This window comes from Capsicum annuum, chromosome 9 (assembly GCF_002878395.1).
Source record: "Capsicum annuum cultivar UCD-10X-F1 chromosome 9, UCD10Xv1.1, whole genome shotgun sequence".
NCBI classification, from domain to species: domain Eukaryota; kingdom Viridiplantae; phylum Streptophyta; class Magnoliopsida; order Solanales; family Solanaceae; genus Capsicum; species Capsicum annuum.
The window spans coordinates 127,577,295-127,596,867 of NC_061119.1; the positions used below are offsets into that span (position 1 = coordinate 127,577,295).

Below are 19,573 nucleotides of genomic sequence, written 5' to 3' on the forward strand. Positions count from 1 at the left end.
ATACCCAAAGTATGACAAAGTATATATGCATACCATTTATCATAGTTCAGAGGTATGTTTATCCCTTTTTTGTTCTTGGGGGATGTTACTGTATTGTGTGTGTATATAGTTACAGGGGTGGAAAAAACGTGTCTCTTGATTTAATTGGGGCCGAATCAGGTAGTGAATTTAGGGAAAAGGACATGGGCTGGACATTTTTTTTTCAATTTGAAAAGGCGGACAAGCTTTGGCTAGTTGGCTAAATTAATTCTCTTTTTTAGTCATTTGGCCCAATTGGGCACATGTAGTCTCTATACTCAATTAATACACTTTTATATCAAATTGATACATTTTTATACTATATTGATACACTTTTAAAAAAAGAGAAAGGAAATTCTGTGCAAGCACATGCAGTCCCTATACCCAATTGATACTCTTTTATTCCACATTAATACACTTTTATACTACATTGATACACTTGCAGTGTCCATATACTCAATTGATAGTCTCTTATACTAGATTGATACATTTTTAGAATGCATGCAGAAACTATATAGAGTCGTATAAAATATGTATCTAAATAATAATTGAGAATGTATATAAAATTTAAAAATTGTATAGAATGTATATAAAATTTTCTATACAATTTTTATATAGTGATAATTAGAGTACAATTGAACTCTCCGTCGGCCATTAATAGGGTAATTACTACTCTCTACTCCGGCCATTGCTATTCTGGCATCTCCGTCGGTCATTGATAGGTAATTGTTTCTTATTTTTCTAAAGTCTCCTCTTTATACCAGCAGTGCAAGAATCATATCAATATAGTTGATTGTCAGCCATCTGGTCCTTCTGGCGGCATGCTCTTTTTTGTTAGTAGTAATCTCAGCCTCCCCGGCGAACAGCACCCGTTCAAGTTCAGTTAGGCATTTTCGCTTCTTGTTGATCTTTATTTTAGGATTGTTTGCTGATTGTTATATTGATGGGCTATGTGGTTAATGGTTAGGGTTAAATTGTGCATCTATATTGCTATTTTAGGGTTTAATTTTTGTTTCTTTGTTTGTTTTTGGTCCATTCTTTCGATATTAGGGCTTATGATTGTGTTGCGATTGATTATTCGTTGTGGATTTCTTATAGAATGTTTTAGGTCGGTTACTTAAACAAGGATGTAAGACTTATAGATTTCATTTCAGAATATCATTGCATTGGAGTGAAATCCCGATTCATGAATCTAACGATAGCTGCATTAGACGTGCAGTATCTTAAGAAATGTATAACACCAGATTTACTGTGTAACAATTTGTTAATTGCTTGAATTGGTGGTCCTTTGGATAAGGCATGTGGATTTTTGTTTTTTTAAGTTGCTACTACATTTGAAGGGCAGATTAGATGGTATGGTCTTAAGAATCAATGGCTTTTTGTAATATTGTGGCACAAAATACTTGCTAGTATAGCCGTGATCATATTTTATCCTTGATCCAATTGCAATAGCATTTTGTGTGTACTATGTTCTTCTAGGTAGAGACCCTAGAGAAACACTAAGTACATGAACCCCATCAGCTATGGCATCATTGAAAGCAGCAAGAATATCATCTGTAGCGCATGCATTTCCTTCAGCTAAGCTCTGCTCAGGAATCGACCAACATACTTTATTATTAACCTCCAATAGCTGATGCATTCGCAATTCTTCTACCACCCATTGTGCCTGCTGCGTGAGTACCATGATCATCTACATCTCTTGGTGATCGAAAGTCCCTTGTCTCGTTAAGAGGGCCATCAGTTGCCTCATAACCTTTTAAATAGTATCGCGCTCCTATCAATTTCCTTGAAAAAAAGGGAAAAACAAGAGTGTTAGTTTTATGTTGTCAATGTAGATAAGTTAAATACAGAGCAATAATGATGACCGAAATTAACTTGATCTATCGTTATTGACTAAGTAAAAGGTTTAATTAATGATCTAATGTACTATTAGACTAGCCAGTTGGAAAGACTATAGTTAACCTGTTGCAATAAGAGGCGTTGAAGGAAACACCTCCTTGGCAAATTCCTTTCCATGACTTTGGAACTGGTCCCATTCCTTCATCACTAAAACTTGGAAGATTCTGGCCACACCCCTTAACAACAAATAAAGAAAAAATATATTTAGAAAAAGTATTGCTCTGATTTACTTTTTATTATTCCTTACGCCTTTTTTGGTATGCAATTCATCTACTTGCCGCCTATTCTTCATCTTGAGCCGGGGGTCTATCGGAAACAGCCTCTCTACTTCTTCGGAGATAGCGGTATGGACTGCGTACATCTTACCCTCCCCAGACCCCACTTTTTGGGAACACACTGGGTTTTTTATTGTTGCTGTATATAAAAATGCTATAATTATTATATAGAATATGTATATGTATAGAAACTATATCATTACTATATATAAATATATATATCTTTAACAATTATATTCTATTAAAAGTATATGATATTGTATTTTATTGTATAAATAAGTAAAACTAAACAAAACAATAGTATGCTATTTTAATAATGTTTATGAATGCAAAATAATCTGGAAAAAAAAAAAGCAATTACTCGATTGTTTAAAAAGAATAATCAATATTATTGTTATAAAGTAAGAAAGAACAAAGAAGAAGAAGAGTAGAGAGAGAAGAGAGAGTAATTCTTATTACTTCTTGAGGGATGAGAGATCATAAGATTGTTCAATACAATGAACAAAACCAGGGATGAGAGATCATAAAATTATTCAATACAATGAACAAAACCCCTCTATTTATCGGGAAAATTTACTCCTAATCTGAGTAAAAGACGGATGCTTCAAATCCTAATAGATATCAAAGTAGATCTTGATAGACATTCACTATAATGTAAATACATTTATAACACTCCCCCTTGAATGTCTAATTGGTAGATAATGTGCCTCGTTAAAACCTTACTAGAAAAAATCCAGTGGGCAAAAAATCTAGTGAAGGAAAAAGAGTACACATCTCTAACAATACGCATATAGGCTGCCTCATTAAAAACCTTACAAGAAAAATCCGGTAGGACAAAACCTTGAAAGGAAAAAAGAGTACAACACATATTTGGTCCCCCTAATGAGAACATCCTTGAACTTTTGCATCCCAATCTTGTGCAGCATCTTCTTGAAAGTTGCAATTGGAGAAGATTTGGTGAATAAATCAATCACATTATCAGTTGAACGAATATGTTGCACGTTAATATCATCATTCTTTTGTAGCTCATGTATGTAGAAAAGTTTTGGCAAAATGTGCTTCGTTCTATCTCCATTTATGAATCCTCCCTTAAGATGTGTTATGTATGTTGAATTATCTCTGTATAAAATTATGGGTAGATTATCATATTTCAAACCACATTTTTCTCAAATGAGATGTATCATGGACCTCAACCATACACATTCTTGGCTTGCTTCATAAATAGCTATTATCTCAGCATGATTCGATGAAATGGCTACAATAGACTGCTTTGTATATCTCCAAGATATGGCAGTACCACCACATATGAACACATAACCTATTTGAGACCGAGCTTTATGCGGGTCAGATAAGTACCCAACATCAGCATGACTAATAAGATCGGGACTGCAATCTTTAGAATAAACAAGCTCATGTGTTTTATCCCATTTTGATGTCTCAAAGTAGGAGCAGAAATATACCTTGCTAACAAATTGACTGAAAAGGCTATAGGCCTTATAGTATTTGCAAGGTACATGAGTGCATCAATTACACTAAGATATGGCACTTCATAACCAGTCCAATTCGATATAGTTCGAATTTCAGCAAATAATCTATGGCTTTGAAAACTCTTCAAGAGTTCCAATGATGTTCAAACAATAAGCTTATACAATATAAGGATTATAAATAAGTTTCCCAGAAACTTTTATATGCTTCAAGCAGTTTGAATCCTTAAAAGTTTTCACATAAGTTTTGTCAAATGACAATATTCAACATTTCATGAGTGACATCTTCAAATATCTGGACTGCAAATCAAATAAGTTTTATACTTTACTAAGATGCATCCTTTCATGTCACTTGATAAATGTTTTTACGCCAGTATGCTTAAATAAACGTAGAATTCAGATCCTCGTAATCTTTCATAATATTGCGCCAATATTGTGTCAAACATATTGATGATATATCATTCCATATCGGTTCACAATGCAACATAACATTTTGAGATCTCATCACTTCATTATTTTCAGGTACTTGAACCTCTAATAAGGTTTCATCAAGAGCACATTGCCTTCTTATTATGATTATTTGCTCCTTATTTTTCAAGGACTATTTCATTTAGAACCGATTAGTCTGTCACGCTTCACACATGCATAGACTTTTTCCTTTAGGAACACAAAATAAGAGCATTTGCGCTTAATATGATATGTTTTCGACATTTGACTTGATTATCTTTTGGATGAGGATCTGGTGATAATTCCTAACATATTTCATAGCGCTTATAATCTCCCCCTTATGTTAGAAAAACTAACATATATCTTATATCTTCTTTGAGGAATCCATCTTTGTGCATTATGGTATATTTATTAATCATATACCGCACATCAAAATTATTAGATAGAATAGTTGGTTCATGACCTTGAACCAATTGGGAGGAAGAAATAATCATAATTTATTGATCTAATGCATACAAGTATTATTGTTGCAACATATCATATTTTAGACCAACACATGAAGCTTTGTTCTCGTTAACGATGGTTTAGCTATTTATCGAAGGCATTCAATGTCAAACCATCATTATCAAGATAACTTTCTTGATTGAACAATCTAAAAATTATGTTCTTAACTCAATTTTATTGAGCAAACAACTTTATGAATGTCAAATTGCAGGTTGACAATGAATGTACATGTGATCATCTTGTTGATGTATCTTTTCAACATATCACATGATAGGTGAACGGACCCTTATTCACCTTTTATAATTTTCAGATTTGAAGGGATCCAATCCCAATATTAGTTGGTCCAACCAACTAATTATGAGAACAAACGACATAAATAATTCTTGAAGAATCTTCTAGTTCTTCAATACATGCACATCTTCGAGATGTCACAATCGTTCATATCAATTTTTGAACTTTTATTCTAGTAAACTCAAAGTTTACCATGGCATGTACTTTTTCTTTAGTAAATTTCAGAATTACTATTACATGAATAAATTTCAGATTTACTACTACAGAAGTGGATTTCAAAATTATTCAACCTCTTTCGAGGGTGAGTTGTGATACAATCCCAATCAAGTGCACGTTTGCATTAATAAGTTTCTCATTCCCCAGGAATGGAATATAATTGTGTCTTAAGCCTATCAAATTATGATAACTTATAACCTCTTTCAAGATTTTGCTACTTCAGAAGCAAATCGAGGCATACATGTGATGTAGAGAATTTTTCTCTAGCATATCTTATAATCATATAAGCGTGTGAAAATATTGTCACTTTTGATGATCATTATCATATTGTCCCTCCACGCGTATATTCATGCATTTAATCATTTGTCTTCTTTCAGATATATTATGCACTACTACCAAATACACCTCAAGAATGAAGTAAGTTATCATATTTCAGATTTATCATATATTGTTACCACATTCACTTTATGGAATGGAACATATTCAATGGATCGAATTTCATGACTTTTCATTAAACACCCATTATTTTGTTTTAGCCATCATAATATCATCAATATGGTGTATTGAGATTCAAACTCAACATCTTATCCATATAAAGACGTCTTAGGCATGAATCGATAGGATTTGAACCCAACATATTACCATTTTTTTTTATAATATTATTTTTGAGGAATAAATTTAAAATATAAATGGTTCCAAACCAATTGTTTTTCCTCAAATCCAATAATAATTATATTAATAGTAGCAAAAGAAAGATAACATAAAAAATTACTAACCTTAAAATCCTTCGAATTTATAATCTCACCTTATTTGGCAGAATCTCGTGCTGATAACGTGTTATAAAGTAAGAAAGAACAAAGAAAAAGAAGAGTAGAGAGAGTAATTCTTATTACAGAAATAAGAGATCATAAGATTGTTCAATACAATGAACAAAACCAGAGATGAGAGATCATAAGATTGTTCAATACAATGAACAAAACTAGGAAAAATTTACTCCTAATTTGAGTAAAAAACGGATGCTTTAAATCCTAATAGATATCAAAGTAGATCTTAATAGACATTCACTATAATGTAGATACATTTATAACAATTATACATTAATTATATATTTATTACATATAAATTATATACAAAAAATAATAGGAATAAAAAATATAACATACTAATTTTTTTTCTATTCTAACTACAAATTATTGAAGAAAAAATGCCATAAAATTATATTTAATTGTTAAAATAAATAAAAAATCTTTTTAAAATTTTAAAAAGAAGAGTGAAAGAGAGTGATAAGAGCAACGAACAAAGGAAAAAAGAGAAAAGAGAAAACAATGAATTGACATATTAAAAAAGAGTCAAAATGGCTAATTTGTTGAATTACAATTCTTAGGCCATTTTTGAAGGAATTTGTTTGACCGAGAGGTCATATTTGTCCGTTCCTCATGAATTTATTGGGTCGGGTAGTGGATTTGAGTTAATTATTTGAGAGAAAAAAATTAAAACAAATATACCCCCAAATTATGACAAATGATACGTATATACCCTCCGTCATACTTTGAATACACATACTCTTACCGTTAATGTGAGGGGCATATATATACCATTTCATTAACTGCAGGGGCATGTGTACCCAAAATATGACAGAGATTGTATAAATATCAATTATCATAATTCGCGAATATACTTGTCCATTTTCCGATTCTAAAATTTGCTATCTAAGGCACTATAATCATGGCTGAAATTAATTTACAGGGACAAAAGGATTTATATCTCACACCTGGCTAATTTACTAGCCAAAATAAGGAAAAGAGATTTGAACCAGAGCTGTCATTATCTAAATTCTGAGACTACACTCACGACGAATGTTGCATTCTGATCAACATTCATGCACCAAGAATAATCATTTGACCAGGGCTTCATCAAGAAACCACTGTTCTCCTCAAATCTAAAAAAAATCCCCAAGTCACACATTTACATCTGCTTGTGAACCAGTAGATGCTCTTCAGTTTAAAACCACAAACTAGTGATCTGCATAGGGTTGTGAAGCATAAGACATGGCTCCTGGAACATATTGGGTGCTTGCATCAGCACTTCCCTGAACCTGAAATATTACAAACAGGGCAGTTGTATTATAGCTCATTCAGAGTTTGGAAAAAGCTTAAGTTGCAATTAGATGGCAACTAACATGTGCAACTACTTCCTGTCCTCTCTGTAGGTAAACAAGGGAAGTGCCATTGATCAAAAGTAAAAACAGGTGGAACCAAATAAATAAGAAACTTGTTTCCCAAGATTCCAGATAAGTGCTTTTGAGATTTTTTTTTTTCCATTTACTTACCAAACACTAAAAAACTTGTTTTCCAAGAAAACATTTTCTACAGAAATATTTTTCCTTCGTACCAACACACTCCTAATGTATTAGACATCATATGGAGCAGCTCCAGCTAACTGAGGACATGACCCTAAATAGGAAGGTGTGGAGGTCACGAATAAGGGTAGAAGGCTAATGGGAGTGTATGGGTTGTAGCTTGCAGTCCAGGGTGTTATGGTGTAGCCGGGTTAGTAATCCGAGGCTTGTACATAGGTGTCCTTGGTTTGTGTGTGTATGGTACGACTAGGTGAGGGCCCTATGTCTTATGTCTTAGTCCCTATTTTCTTTTTTCGTGTCGCTCTTATTTTCGCGTACTTCGTATTTCTCTGATTTTCAATTTACTACTTCTTATTCCTGATTTTAATCCATCCACTTGTTACTATCCTTTAGCTTGAGCCAAGGGTCTATCGAAAACAGCCTCTCTACTTCTTCGGAGGTAGCGGTATGATCTGCGTACATCTTATCCTCCCCAGACCCCACTTTGTGGGAATACACTGGGTTTGTTGTTGTTGTATTAGTCAATATTGATAATGGATATGAAGAAAACCAACATCCATTTTCTTTTTTTGGTAAAGAAAACCAACATCCATTTTTATGGACCTTTATGATCCTAAAAAGATTTTGATGAAAGATCAACCTATGTACAGACAATACTTTGAAAATTGAAATTGAGACACTCCTTTTCAGATTTTCACTTTTCTTTTAATTGGTGCTTTATGTTTTGTCACCGATAATTCGAAGAACAAATATGCAACTGTTATCTCCAGAACTAAACAATAACATACCCAGTGTATTTCCACAAAATGGGGTCTGGGGAGGGTAAGTGTACGCAGTCCATACCACTACCTCGGATGAGGTAGAGAGGTTGTTTCCGATAAACCCCCGGCTCAGGATACAAAGCAGTGAAAAGACGTGATAAAAACAAAAAAATGGAATAACACACCAATAGATAATAACAGAAACAAGACACCCACAGAGTAGTACATGACACTACGAACAGGAAACTACAAGACACACGCGTAGCACTTACGACCACTGGCACGACTACAAACAAAGCACTCCTACTTACTAGCAAGGACACCCTCCCACCTACTAATCCTCTGCCCTAATTCGCGTCCTCCACGCCTTACCAAAACTATATTCATAAAGCTTGATGTTCTTACTTAGACAAATTTTACAAATATTCTGCCTAACATGTTATTATTAGTTGTGATAGTACAATTAATTTGAGAGGGTTCCCAAAGCAAATTTCTTAATATATCAATAAATGACGCCCGCATTCTAATAATAGTAGCTAACGATTAAGAGGGTACTAACATCACAATAAAAGTATTGGAAATTAGTCACATTACAGAGCAACAAAGACGTCATACTATAATATCCACACAAAACATTGTCTATAAAAAAATATTAGGTAAGACCCGACTGTATCAAATGCTTGAACATCAAAAGTAATAAAGTAACAAATCGGACCTACCTAAATAAATATAATTTTTCTTCTTAAGTTCCGATGAGTTTGAATTAACTACTATGTTGCTTTAATAGGATCCTTATTCATCATTTTCAGCTTATATTTTACTCTGTAAATGTCTTGGATCTCATGCACATGTTTAATTAATATTTCAGTCGTATTGAAAAGATTGTACTTACTAATATGAAATGCACGTGCAACACACATTTTCAGAAAATAATGTATCAGTATAAGCATAAAAGTCCCAGTGTACGATTTGAACAGACAATGCCATCATTTTTTTGCAAAGCAACTATCACTGAGTCAATAAGTATTATGAAAATCTCTCACACGTAAAATCATTTATGATGATTTATTTCCCAAGTGTTTTTGAAAAGAGGATGGTCTAATTTAATGAAGTGAAGAAATGGAAAAAAGAAGATAAAATGACAATGAAAACAATTGTCACCAAGCAAGCAATATGTAATGAATCCTTGAGGGCTATTGCTTTTTGATTATAAAAGAAATTATTCTCGAAAGTGTGTTGTGGTATAAGAACAAAAAATATTTCCCACCAGAAATCATCTTCAACGTGACCATCTTGACTTAAAACACCTTCATCTACCAAGAAGCACAAAGGATACTATCATTTTCCAGACATCCTGGAACACAGTAACAGACAGAGGAAATTACTAAATCTGGATGGAAAAAGCATACAGTTTTAAAGTGAACACTGAACAAGTAGGAAATTCACCTATTCTGCCAATGCTAATTTAGCTGACGGGCAACGGACAAAAGAAACTTACACAGCAAAGAGGGTTTTAATTGCCTAACGCATTGAAGGAGACAAATGATGGATCAACAGCATACAAATAACAAATACTTAAGATCTCATGAGGCATTACATTTCATTGCTGCCACCCTAATAGAATCTCTTTTTAAATTTCTTAATGAAAAGTGCAGCAAAAACTATTAAACCAAAAGTCAATAGAAGCTAAAACCACTTTAGAATGTAAGAGAGATGTAATAACAAACCTGATGTACAGCATAAGTAGCAGGGTACAGATTCCTTCCATATGCTGGTTCAGGATTTCCATAAGTGGCAGAATATGTAAAACCTAGAAGGATAAATCAAAATTTCTATTTTAATGAGTTGAGCACTATGAAGTGGATAATAATGATAAAACAGGAGCAGCAAACTAGTAATTTGAATTACTTTGGGTTGCTGCAGTAAACTGGTGGTTTAAATTACTTGGAGCCGCTGCAGCTGCTGCTGCCCTTGCCCTCTTCTCTGCATTTGCAAGTTCAGCATTTAGTTTTTCAATTTCAGAAGTCACAGCAATCTTATGCTTCTCCATAGCTTGACTATACTCGAGATTGCTGGTGTGCATCTTTTTTTCATAGTCGATAGCAGCTCTGTTCATAGACACAGCAGAAAAAGAAGACTTCAAATATCACCAAGAGTATGAGCCTGAGAAACAGAAATACAGGAACAAATGCAGATGTGTGATGCAGAATGATCAACATGGAAATGTAAACTATAAAAGGGCTCATGTCACAGCAAAGCTAATGCTACTTTTCCATTGCAATGTCCATTAACATCATAGAAGTGCGACTTTGATGCATGATCGCCACAATTTTGTTTCTGATGGTGGTGTCCAGCCAGATTGCGCACACATCAACTATTTCACTGGGTACCTGCTCCTTCCTACAAGCACAGACACGGGTTCTGAGTAACTCTACCCACTAAGGCTAGGCAGATGAGATGATCAACTAGTGTTTTTTGCATCTACTGGGATCAGCATCTCATGGTTCTCCACCCACTTCATAGATAGATAGATATTTAATTTCCCATCAACAAACAAACACGACGAACCTTTCACCACATCTGAACTAAAAGTAGGGTTAACACATGACATTGGAGAAGCTAAAGTGAAATCCATAATATGCTAAACTAAGGAACAACAAGTACAGCTCATTAATAAACAAAAGTGAAGGACCTTCAACCACATCTTAGCTAAAGTAGGGTTACCACATGAAATTGGATAAGGTAAAGTGATATATCTGCGAGTTTGAGTACTTACCAATTTCAATTTGGATATAACTATGACAACCTTGCGTGTGTCCAAGAGACCAAGTGGGTAGGGTCTAAGGCTAGGGATGTGGACGGTTACAAGCTGTGGTACTCTGGGAGCGACAGGCGTAGGAATGGAGTTGGCATCTTGGTAGATGAAGAGCTTAGAGGTCAGGTAGTGGAGGTGAAGAGGATCAACGATAGGTTGATGACTATCAAGTTGGTCATTCGGGGGTTTACCCTGAACGTGTGTAGTGCCTATGCGCCGCATGTGGGATCGGAGGGGGAGGAGAAGATGCGGTTCTGGGAGGCCTTGGAGGACGTGGTGAGAGGCGTGCCCAGTTCGGAGAAGATTGTGGTAGCAGGGGATTTCAACGGGCACATCGGGGCGCTACCGGGAGGCTTTGGGGATGTGCATGGAGGTTTTGGTTTTGGGGAGAGAAATGAAGAGGGGGCGACCCTATTGGAGTTTGCGAGGGCGTTTGGGCTGGTGGTGGTGAACTCGGGCTTCCCGAAGAAGGACGACCACCTGATCACTTTTCGGAGCGCGGTAGCCAGGACCCAGATTGACTTCTTGTTGCTTAGGAAAGGGGATAGGGCGCTGTGTAAAGATTGTAAAGTCATCCCGAGTGAGAACCTTTCGACCCAACATAGGCTCTTGGTTATGGATTTGGGTATGAAGAAGAATAAAAAGAGGAGGAGTAAGGAGGGTAGACCGAGAATTAAGTGGGGCGGTTTGACGCCAGTGAATGCGTGGGAGATAGGGGAGAGGTTGGCGGGAATGGGGGTGTGGGAGTGTAGGGGGGACGTGGATAATATGTGGGACAGGGCGGCAGCGTGCATCAGGGAAAATGCAAGGGAGGTGTTGGGTGTTTCTAGGGGCCGGGCCGGACATCATCGGGGGGATTGGTGGTGGAATGAAGAGGTGGGGAAGAAAGTGGAGACCAAGAAAGAGTCGTATGCTAAGTTGGTGGAAAGTAAGGACGAAGAGGAGAAGCGGGTAAACAGGAAAGAGTACAAGCTAGCAAGGAAGGAGGCGAAGTCAGCGGTCACGGCAGCTAAGACGGCTGCTTTTGAGAGCTTGTATGCAGGGTTACAGGGGAAAGGAGGGGAGAAAAAGTTGTTCCGACTCGCTAAGGCTAGGGAGAGGAAGGGTCGTGACCTCGATCAGGTGCGGTGCATTAAGGGGGAGGACGGTAGAGTGTTGGTGGAGGACGGCCACATAAAGAAGAGATGGCAGTCGTACTTTCATAGGCTCTTGAATGACGAGGGGGACAGAGCTATTGTGTTAGGGGAACTGGAGCACTCAGGGGAGTGTCGGGATTTTAGCTATTGTAGACGTTTTAAGGTAGACGAGGTTAGACAGGCAGTCCGCAGGATGCGAAGGGGTAGGGCGACGGGGCCGGATGAGATACCGGTGGAGTTTTGGAAGTTCGTTGGAGAGGCTGGTGTAAGGTGGTTGACTGCATTGTTCAATGAAATTTTCAGGACAGCAAAGATGCCCGAGGCGTGGAGGTGGAGTACCATGATCCCCCTCTATAAGAATAAGGGGGACATTCAGTGTTGCAATAACTATAGGGGGGTTAAGTTACTGAGTCACTCTATGAAGATCTGGGAGAGAGTGGTCGAGGTGAGGCTGAGACGGATAGTGTCTATCTCGGAAAATCAGTTCGGATTTATGCCCGGCCGCTCGACGACGGAGGCAATTCACCTGGTACGGCGGTTGGTGGAGCAATATAGGGAAAGGAAGAAGGATTTGCACATGGTGTTCATCGACCTAGAAAAGGCGTACGACAAAGTCCCCAGGGAGGTGCTTTGGAGATGCTTGGAGGTGAGTGGAGTACCGCAGGCATATAGCAGAGTAATTAAGGATATGTATGAGGGAGCGAAAACCCAGGTGAGGACGGCGGGAGGAGACTCAGAGCATTTCACTGTCCTGACAGGATTGCATCAGGGATCTACTCTTAGTCCCTTTTTGTTTGCGCTAGTAATGGATGTGTTAACGCGGCGTATCCAAGGGGAGGTGCCGTGGTGTATGCTTTTTGCAGACGATGTAGTCCTGATAGATGAGACGCGAGGGGGTGTGAACGACAAATTAGAGCTGTGGAGGCAAACTCTGGAGTCTAAAGGGTTCAGGGTGAGCAGAACCAAGACAGAGTATGTGGAATGTAAGTTTAATGACGTAAGGCGAGAGAATGAGGTAGTGGTGAGGCTAGAAGCGCAGGAGGTAAAGAAAAGGGATAAGTTCAAGTACCTCGGGTCCGTGATCCAGAGTAACGGTGAGATTGACGAGGATGTCTCGCACCGTATCGGGGCGGGATGGATGAAGTGGAAACTTGCATCGGGGGTGCTGTGTGATAAGAAGGTGCCGCCCAAGCTTAAAGGTAAATTCTATAGGGTGGTAGTCCGTCCGGCCTTGCTGTATGGAGCGGAGTGTTGGCCAGTTAAGAACTCCCACACCCAAAGAATGAAGGTGGCAGAAATGCGGATGTTGCGCTGGATGTGTGGACTGACCCGAAGGGATAGAGCTCGGAATGAGACTATCCGGGAGAAGGTTGGGGTGACTTCAGTGGAGTGTAAGATGCGGGAAGCACGATTGAGATGGTTCGGACACGTGAAGAGGAGGGGCATGGATGCCCCGGTCCGTAGGTGTGAGAGGCTAGCGTTGGATGGTTTTAGACGGGGTAGGGGTAGACCGAAGAAGTACTGGGGTGAGGTGATTAGGCGGGACATGGAACAGTTACAGCTTACCGAGGACATGACCCTAGATAGGAAGGTCTGGAAGACGCGAATTACGGCAGAGGATTAGGGCCTGTTCGGGTCGCTAATGTAGGGAGGTAATTGGGGGGGGTGTATTCCTGGTATGATTCCGTATTCAATGTTCTGTTCCGTGTTCCGTGTTCTATGTTTGTTACGAATCTGTGTGCTTTCCTCTGCTTTATATTCCTGCATTCCTGCTTTACTCTGTTTTATATTCCTTATGGCTGCAGTATCTATGTTATGTCATCTGCTTCTGTGCTGTACTATGTGTTTGTTTGATATCTCGTAACTTGAGCCGGGGGTCTTTCGGAAACAGCCTTTCTACTTCATCAGAGGTAGAGGTATGGACTGCGTACATCTTACCCCCCCAGACCCCACAAAGTGGGAATACACTGGGTTTGTTGTTGTTGTTGTTGATATAACTATGACTTCCACAGCAAACAAAGATATTCAATTACCCACATTTCATCATTAATTGCAATGGCATGTGTTGTTTTCCTTTTCTTTTTTAAAATCTGCAAATGCAGCATCTCCTCACATGTCTCTGAGATACACTAAGATAAGGCCCAGACTTCTTATATCATGATAAGTTGTCACCTAGAGCTACTGACATAAACCTTGCATCTAGTGTTGTCAGCCAATTTGGTATACAGAGCCCAGTTTCACGCAGGTCTTGTCTTGTTCCATTAGTGAAACCAGGTTTGAAATATTCTCTCTTCTAAAATAAAGCATAATTACCTTTTGTTTTGAATGAAATAGAAAACTATTATCACGTTATCACAACTAGATCAACTACAACTAGAACTAGTCCTCTAGGCCAAAGACAATCCAACACATACAAAAAGGAAGGCAAATAGCTCCAATTTAATGTGCATTTCAAATCCCTGATGATTATCATGACCTTAATCTGGGACGCAAACTTATAAATGAGGACAAGATCCTGAAAACTTTTAAACCCTTCTCGTTGTTTGTCTTTCTTAAAACTTATTTTGCTTATTTTGCTTCACACAGATAAGCAAAGGTGAAGTAGTGTGGTGGGGCTTATAAAACCACAAAAAGTTTGTACAAACATGTTTACAGAAAAGGAATAGAACATAAACATATGTGATGATGATTGGTCATCTAGACAAAACATCCACACTAATGGCCATCCCAATATGGCAACCGAAAAGAAATAAATGAATAGATGACTATATAGCGGTGTATCTCATTTAAATCTGTTTCTACCTCATACTATCTTCAAAATTTCCATCCTTCTATCCTTTTCTTACCTACCTATATTTTAGTTTAGATCACACCCAGTTGTCCCATTGCAAGCATTTGCATAAAATACAAATATTGCTTTTTTTCCTTTTGCAATCAAAGCTACTTAAATTATAGTTGTTGAAATCGTCCTGATTATCGTTATTGAAATCATCCTGATCATTTCGCATATTGCATTGGGGTAGTAGACAATGAAATGGCTGCAGCTTTGGAAGACGACAGTTCAACTTCCAAAAAGACAAAAACGCTAGGTGATTTTGCGCCTAAGCCTTGGTGAGCAAAAGTAGGGGGCTACTTTTGCAGGTGGAAGGTAGCAGGTTAGCACAAGCTGCCCCGTCACCAGCACTGCAAGAAGTTAAATTAGTCGTGTCCATCTTTCTTTTTCTTATGCCGTGTGATTGATTAAACAGTGGAATAGGTAGTGGTGGGTTACCTTCCTCGTTGAACTTCCTTATGCATGGCCTCAATTTCGTCTTTGATTAGGGGAAACTGCTGTAACTCCAAACGAACCTTGACGAGATCATCCTCCATCTCCTGCAATTTGGCAGTGAGCTCTTCGCGGTCGGCATCTAGGTTCTGAATATCGGTCCTAACCCGAGTCATTTCTAAACTAAGCTCATTGACTATACGGACATCAGACTCCTTTTTCAGTGCCTTCTCGTAAATCTCACGCACTTCAGCATCCCTTTCAGCCTTGACTGTTGAGGCTGTGGAAGAGAGTTGATGGAGCTCCTGCTGGACGGCGGACAGTTCCTGCTTAAGAGCGACGTGCGCGCCTGCTAAACGGTGGTTGTCCAGGAGCAGGGTTTCAATCTCGCGTTCCTGAGCAGCTTCCCCGTCATCGATTAAGACTGATGGGTGGATACGAGTTTGGGATTGGGCTTCGGGTGGTGGAAAACGGCGCCGAGAATCGCCGTCCGGTAGTGGTGTTGGATAAGGGACGTGGCGGCGTTTTCGTCTCGTCATGACCGCTGCACAGATGGAAAGAGAACTCTGGCGTAATATATATATAATGAGCATGGCATGTGGTGTCAGCACGGGCCAACGTTAACATATTTTTGATTAGGATTAAGTATATGAGCCTCAAATTTGCCTCAAAAATTTACTTAAATCTCTCAACTAAGGTCTCTATCTATTAGGTACCTCAACTACTTAAATAGATACCTATTAAACATAAAATTACTCTCTCCTTAGACGCATGAGTTGAAGAAAAAAATAATATTTTATTTTTTTTAAGTTAAAAAACTTATAATTCAATTATTTTATTAATATAATTTTTAATTATTATAATTTTTTAATTTTAAAATTAAAAAAATAAACCCCCTCCCTCTATGTTCATCGTCCTCACAGCCCCTTCCCCATGTCATCATCTTCATCGCACCCCACCCCCACTCCAGTTCATCGTCTTCAACCCCCACACCCCCTCATCGTCGCCTTCACACACACACTTCGCCATTGTCTTCATAACAAAGAAAAGTAAGATCTAACAATATTTTCAACTAATCCAATTTTAATATCCATAGAGACACAATCAACAAATTCTGAAATCCGCTGATTTCCAGCCAACAACACTTCAGCAGCCAAGTATTCAAGAACGGCGAACCATGGCTTAACATAACGAAAAATGCAGAACGAAAAGTCAACCAAAAAATATAGACCAGCCTTAACAGAACGGGGGCTTCTTCTTTGGGCCACCACGACTTCTTCCGACGGCACCCTTATTCTCTTTTTCGGTTGACTCCATTTTTCGGCGAGTGAGATTCTTAGAGAGAGAAAATTAATTGATTGAATGTTTGTTGGAATTGGATTAAAATTTATCATCTCCATCTACTTCTCCATTGAAGTTATCATCTTTATCTAATTGATTGATTGTTTGTTAGAATTGGAGTAAAATTTATCATCTTCATCTACTTCTTCATTGAAGTTATCATCTGACTCCATTGAAGTTAAAGCTCATTCTGAACAACAATTTTTTCTTCTTTAACAATCTGAGGAAAGTAAACAAAATATCAATATTGGTTTAACATTATTTTAAAAAAAAAGTCAAAATATTTAATTCACATGGAAAATATTGAATGGACGAACTTCCACGTCAATCGCGTTTGATATCAAGCGGATGAGATTTGATGAGGCATGACAAAAAAAGGCCTGAGTAGATAAAATTTCGGATGGGTTAGGTGCCTGATAGGTACAAGCCTGATTTGAGGGGTTTAAGTGAAATTTTGGGACAAGTTTAAGTGGTTAGCGATGACTTAAGCCTTTTAATTATATACCATAAGTTAGATTGATGTCAATTTGATTTATGAAATTATAAAACATGAATACACAATACATATTAACTACTTTATAGTATTTCTCAAGTAATCGAATTATCTCATAAGATAATTATGTATAACTTACTCATATAAATATGTATTTTGAAGTTTAGATCTTTAATCATATAACTGAGATTTATTACATTAATTATAAAATATGAGATTAAAATTAATACATAATATTTCATACCTGTTGTATAAAATAGGGAATAATTATTGAAAAAGATAAAGTATTATCTAGTCATTGCATATCACTACATCACATGTTGGTTGCAATTAATAACCCAAAATTGCATTGTATTTTCCTACTACACTGACATAAACATTCTTTGCTTTAATTTCTCCTTCTGTTTTATTTGTCAACTTGTTCTTTAAAGTTAAATTAAATTGATATTTTAAATTTTAAGTGTTTCGAAAATTATATAAAAAAAGAAAACTTTAAGTTACCATCTGTCATATTAATTTAAGTTATTCGACTTTGAGAAAACGATAAAACATACTTTTTTAGATGTTTTATCGAACTTCGCTTTTGTATATGTTCCTTCCATTGAAACGTAGGAGTCATCTGTTAGAGTGTATAAAAATCATTTTGAATAGAATGTATTAGTAATGTTTGTATTAATACTGCTTGTATTAGTAGTACTGGTATTATTTATGCTAACATTATTTCTTATACATTGTTTGGTGTGCTATATTAGAACTTGCCTTTTCAATCTTGATATATTTAAACAAAAGATTTAAAAAAAAAATTACATATACATTCTAAGATTCATCCAAGATCTAGCACGGGTTCAATATATGTTATTTTTTGTCTCAATTTATGTAACACAAATAGAATTTAGATAATCAATCATACTTTTAATACGTAATTAGATAATTTAAGTTGTTAACTATTGTAATTTATAATATTTTTTATATAATTTTTAAATAATATACGTTATTTTTCTTGTCCAAAATTTTGTGGCATTGATAGTCAATTATATTTTTAAAATAATTTAAGATTTTAATTATTGTGATTTATAGTACTTTTCTTCTATTTCAATTTAAGTGACATTGATATAATTTCGACAGCCAACCAAATATTTTATATCTTTTAATTTTTTTAAGTTGTTAATTATTGTGATTTATAGTATTTTTAAGTTTTTTTTTTGAAATATATAACAGATTAAATTATTTTTAGACATTTTAAATTGTTAACTATTGTAATTTATAATACTATTTTTTATGTAATTTTTGAATAATATATGTTATTCTCGTTGTCCAGAATTTTGTGTCGTCTATAGCCAATTATAGTTATTAAATAATTTAATTTTTTAATTATTGTGATTTATGATATTTTTCCTATTTCAATTTAAGTGGCACAATGCTTAGATGATCATAATAATTAATTAGGATGATATAGTAAAATCACGATTGAAGTAGCGAAACATAAATATCTTAAATGACTTACAACAACTAATTAGAAGTGACATAACAAAATCACTATAAAAAATATTTGTGAAAAAAATTTAAGTGGACCTCATATAAGAAGTCAAGTTAATTTAAAAGACTAACAGTTAATTTATCATTTTTATATCTATTTTACTTTTTTTTATTAAATATTATTAATTTTTTAAAACTTAAATGATTTATAATAATTAATTAGCGATGATATTTAATACAACCATGGTTGAAATAGCTGAAGCAGACATGTTATAAATGTCTATCTTACTTTTTTTAATTAAATATTATTAATTTTTTAATACATAAATGACTTAAATAATTAATTAGGGGTGATGTAGTAAAATCATGGTTGAAATTGCTAAAGCAGACATGCCATAAATATTTATTTTATCTTTTTTCTAATTAAATATTATTATTTTAATACATAAATAAATTATAATAATTAATTATGGGTGATATAGTAAAATTATGAATTAGATATTATTAATTTTTCAATACATAATGACTTATAATAATTAATTAGGTGTGATATAGTAAAATCATGATTAAAACAACTGAAGCAGATATGTCATAAATGTCTATTTTATTTTTAATTAAATATTATTAATTTTTTAATGTATAAATTATGTATTATAATTAATTAGGGATGATATAGTAAAATCACGGAGCAAGCATCCTACTGAAGCAGGCATGTCGAAACCCTCTAAAGCATGACCTGTGTCAGCATGAGCCCAACATTAAGATATTTTGATTATGTACGATAAGTTAGATT

At 35.9% G+C, this 19,573-nt stretch overlaps 1 protein-coding gene across 4 annotated transcripts; it reads right to left on the reverse strand.

Moving 5' to 3' along the window:
• Positions 1 to 6,860: 6,860 nt before the first annotated feature.
• LOC107842445 (protein FLC EXPRESSOR) lies at positions 6,861 to 16,092 on the reverse strand. 4 transcript variants are annotated; one of them, XM_047396969.1, is made up of 6 exons: positions 15,477 to 16,039; positions 10,523 to 10,654; positions 10,163 to 10,362; positions 9,982 to 10,064; positions 9,522 to 9,608; positions 7,026 to 7,229 (listed from the first exon to the last, which is right to left on the reverse strand). In XM_047396969.1, the coding sequence occupies exons 1-5, from the start codon at positions 16,007 to 16,009 to the stop codon at positions 9,564 to 9,566; spliced, it is 993 nt and encodes a 330-aa protein (XP_047252925.1). In that variant the 5' UTR covers positions 16,010 to 16,039; the 3' UTR covers positions 7,026 to 7,229; positions 9,522 to 9,563. The 4 variants fall into 4 exon arrangements, with proteins under 4 accessions (XP_016541777.1, XP_016541779.2, XP_047252925.1 ...); XM_016686291.1 differs by lacking the exon at positions 9,522 to 9,608 and having other exon boundaries at positions 6,861 to 7,229; positions 15,477 to 16,038; XM_047396970.1 differs by lacking the exon at positions 10,523 to 10,654 and having other exon boundaries at positions 15,477 to 16,076.
• Between the last annotated feature and the right edge of the window lie 3,481 nt (positions 16,093 to 19,573).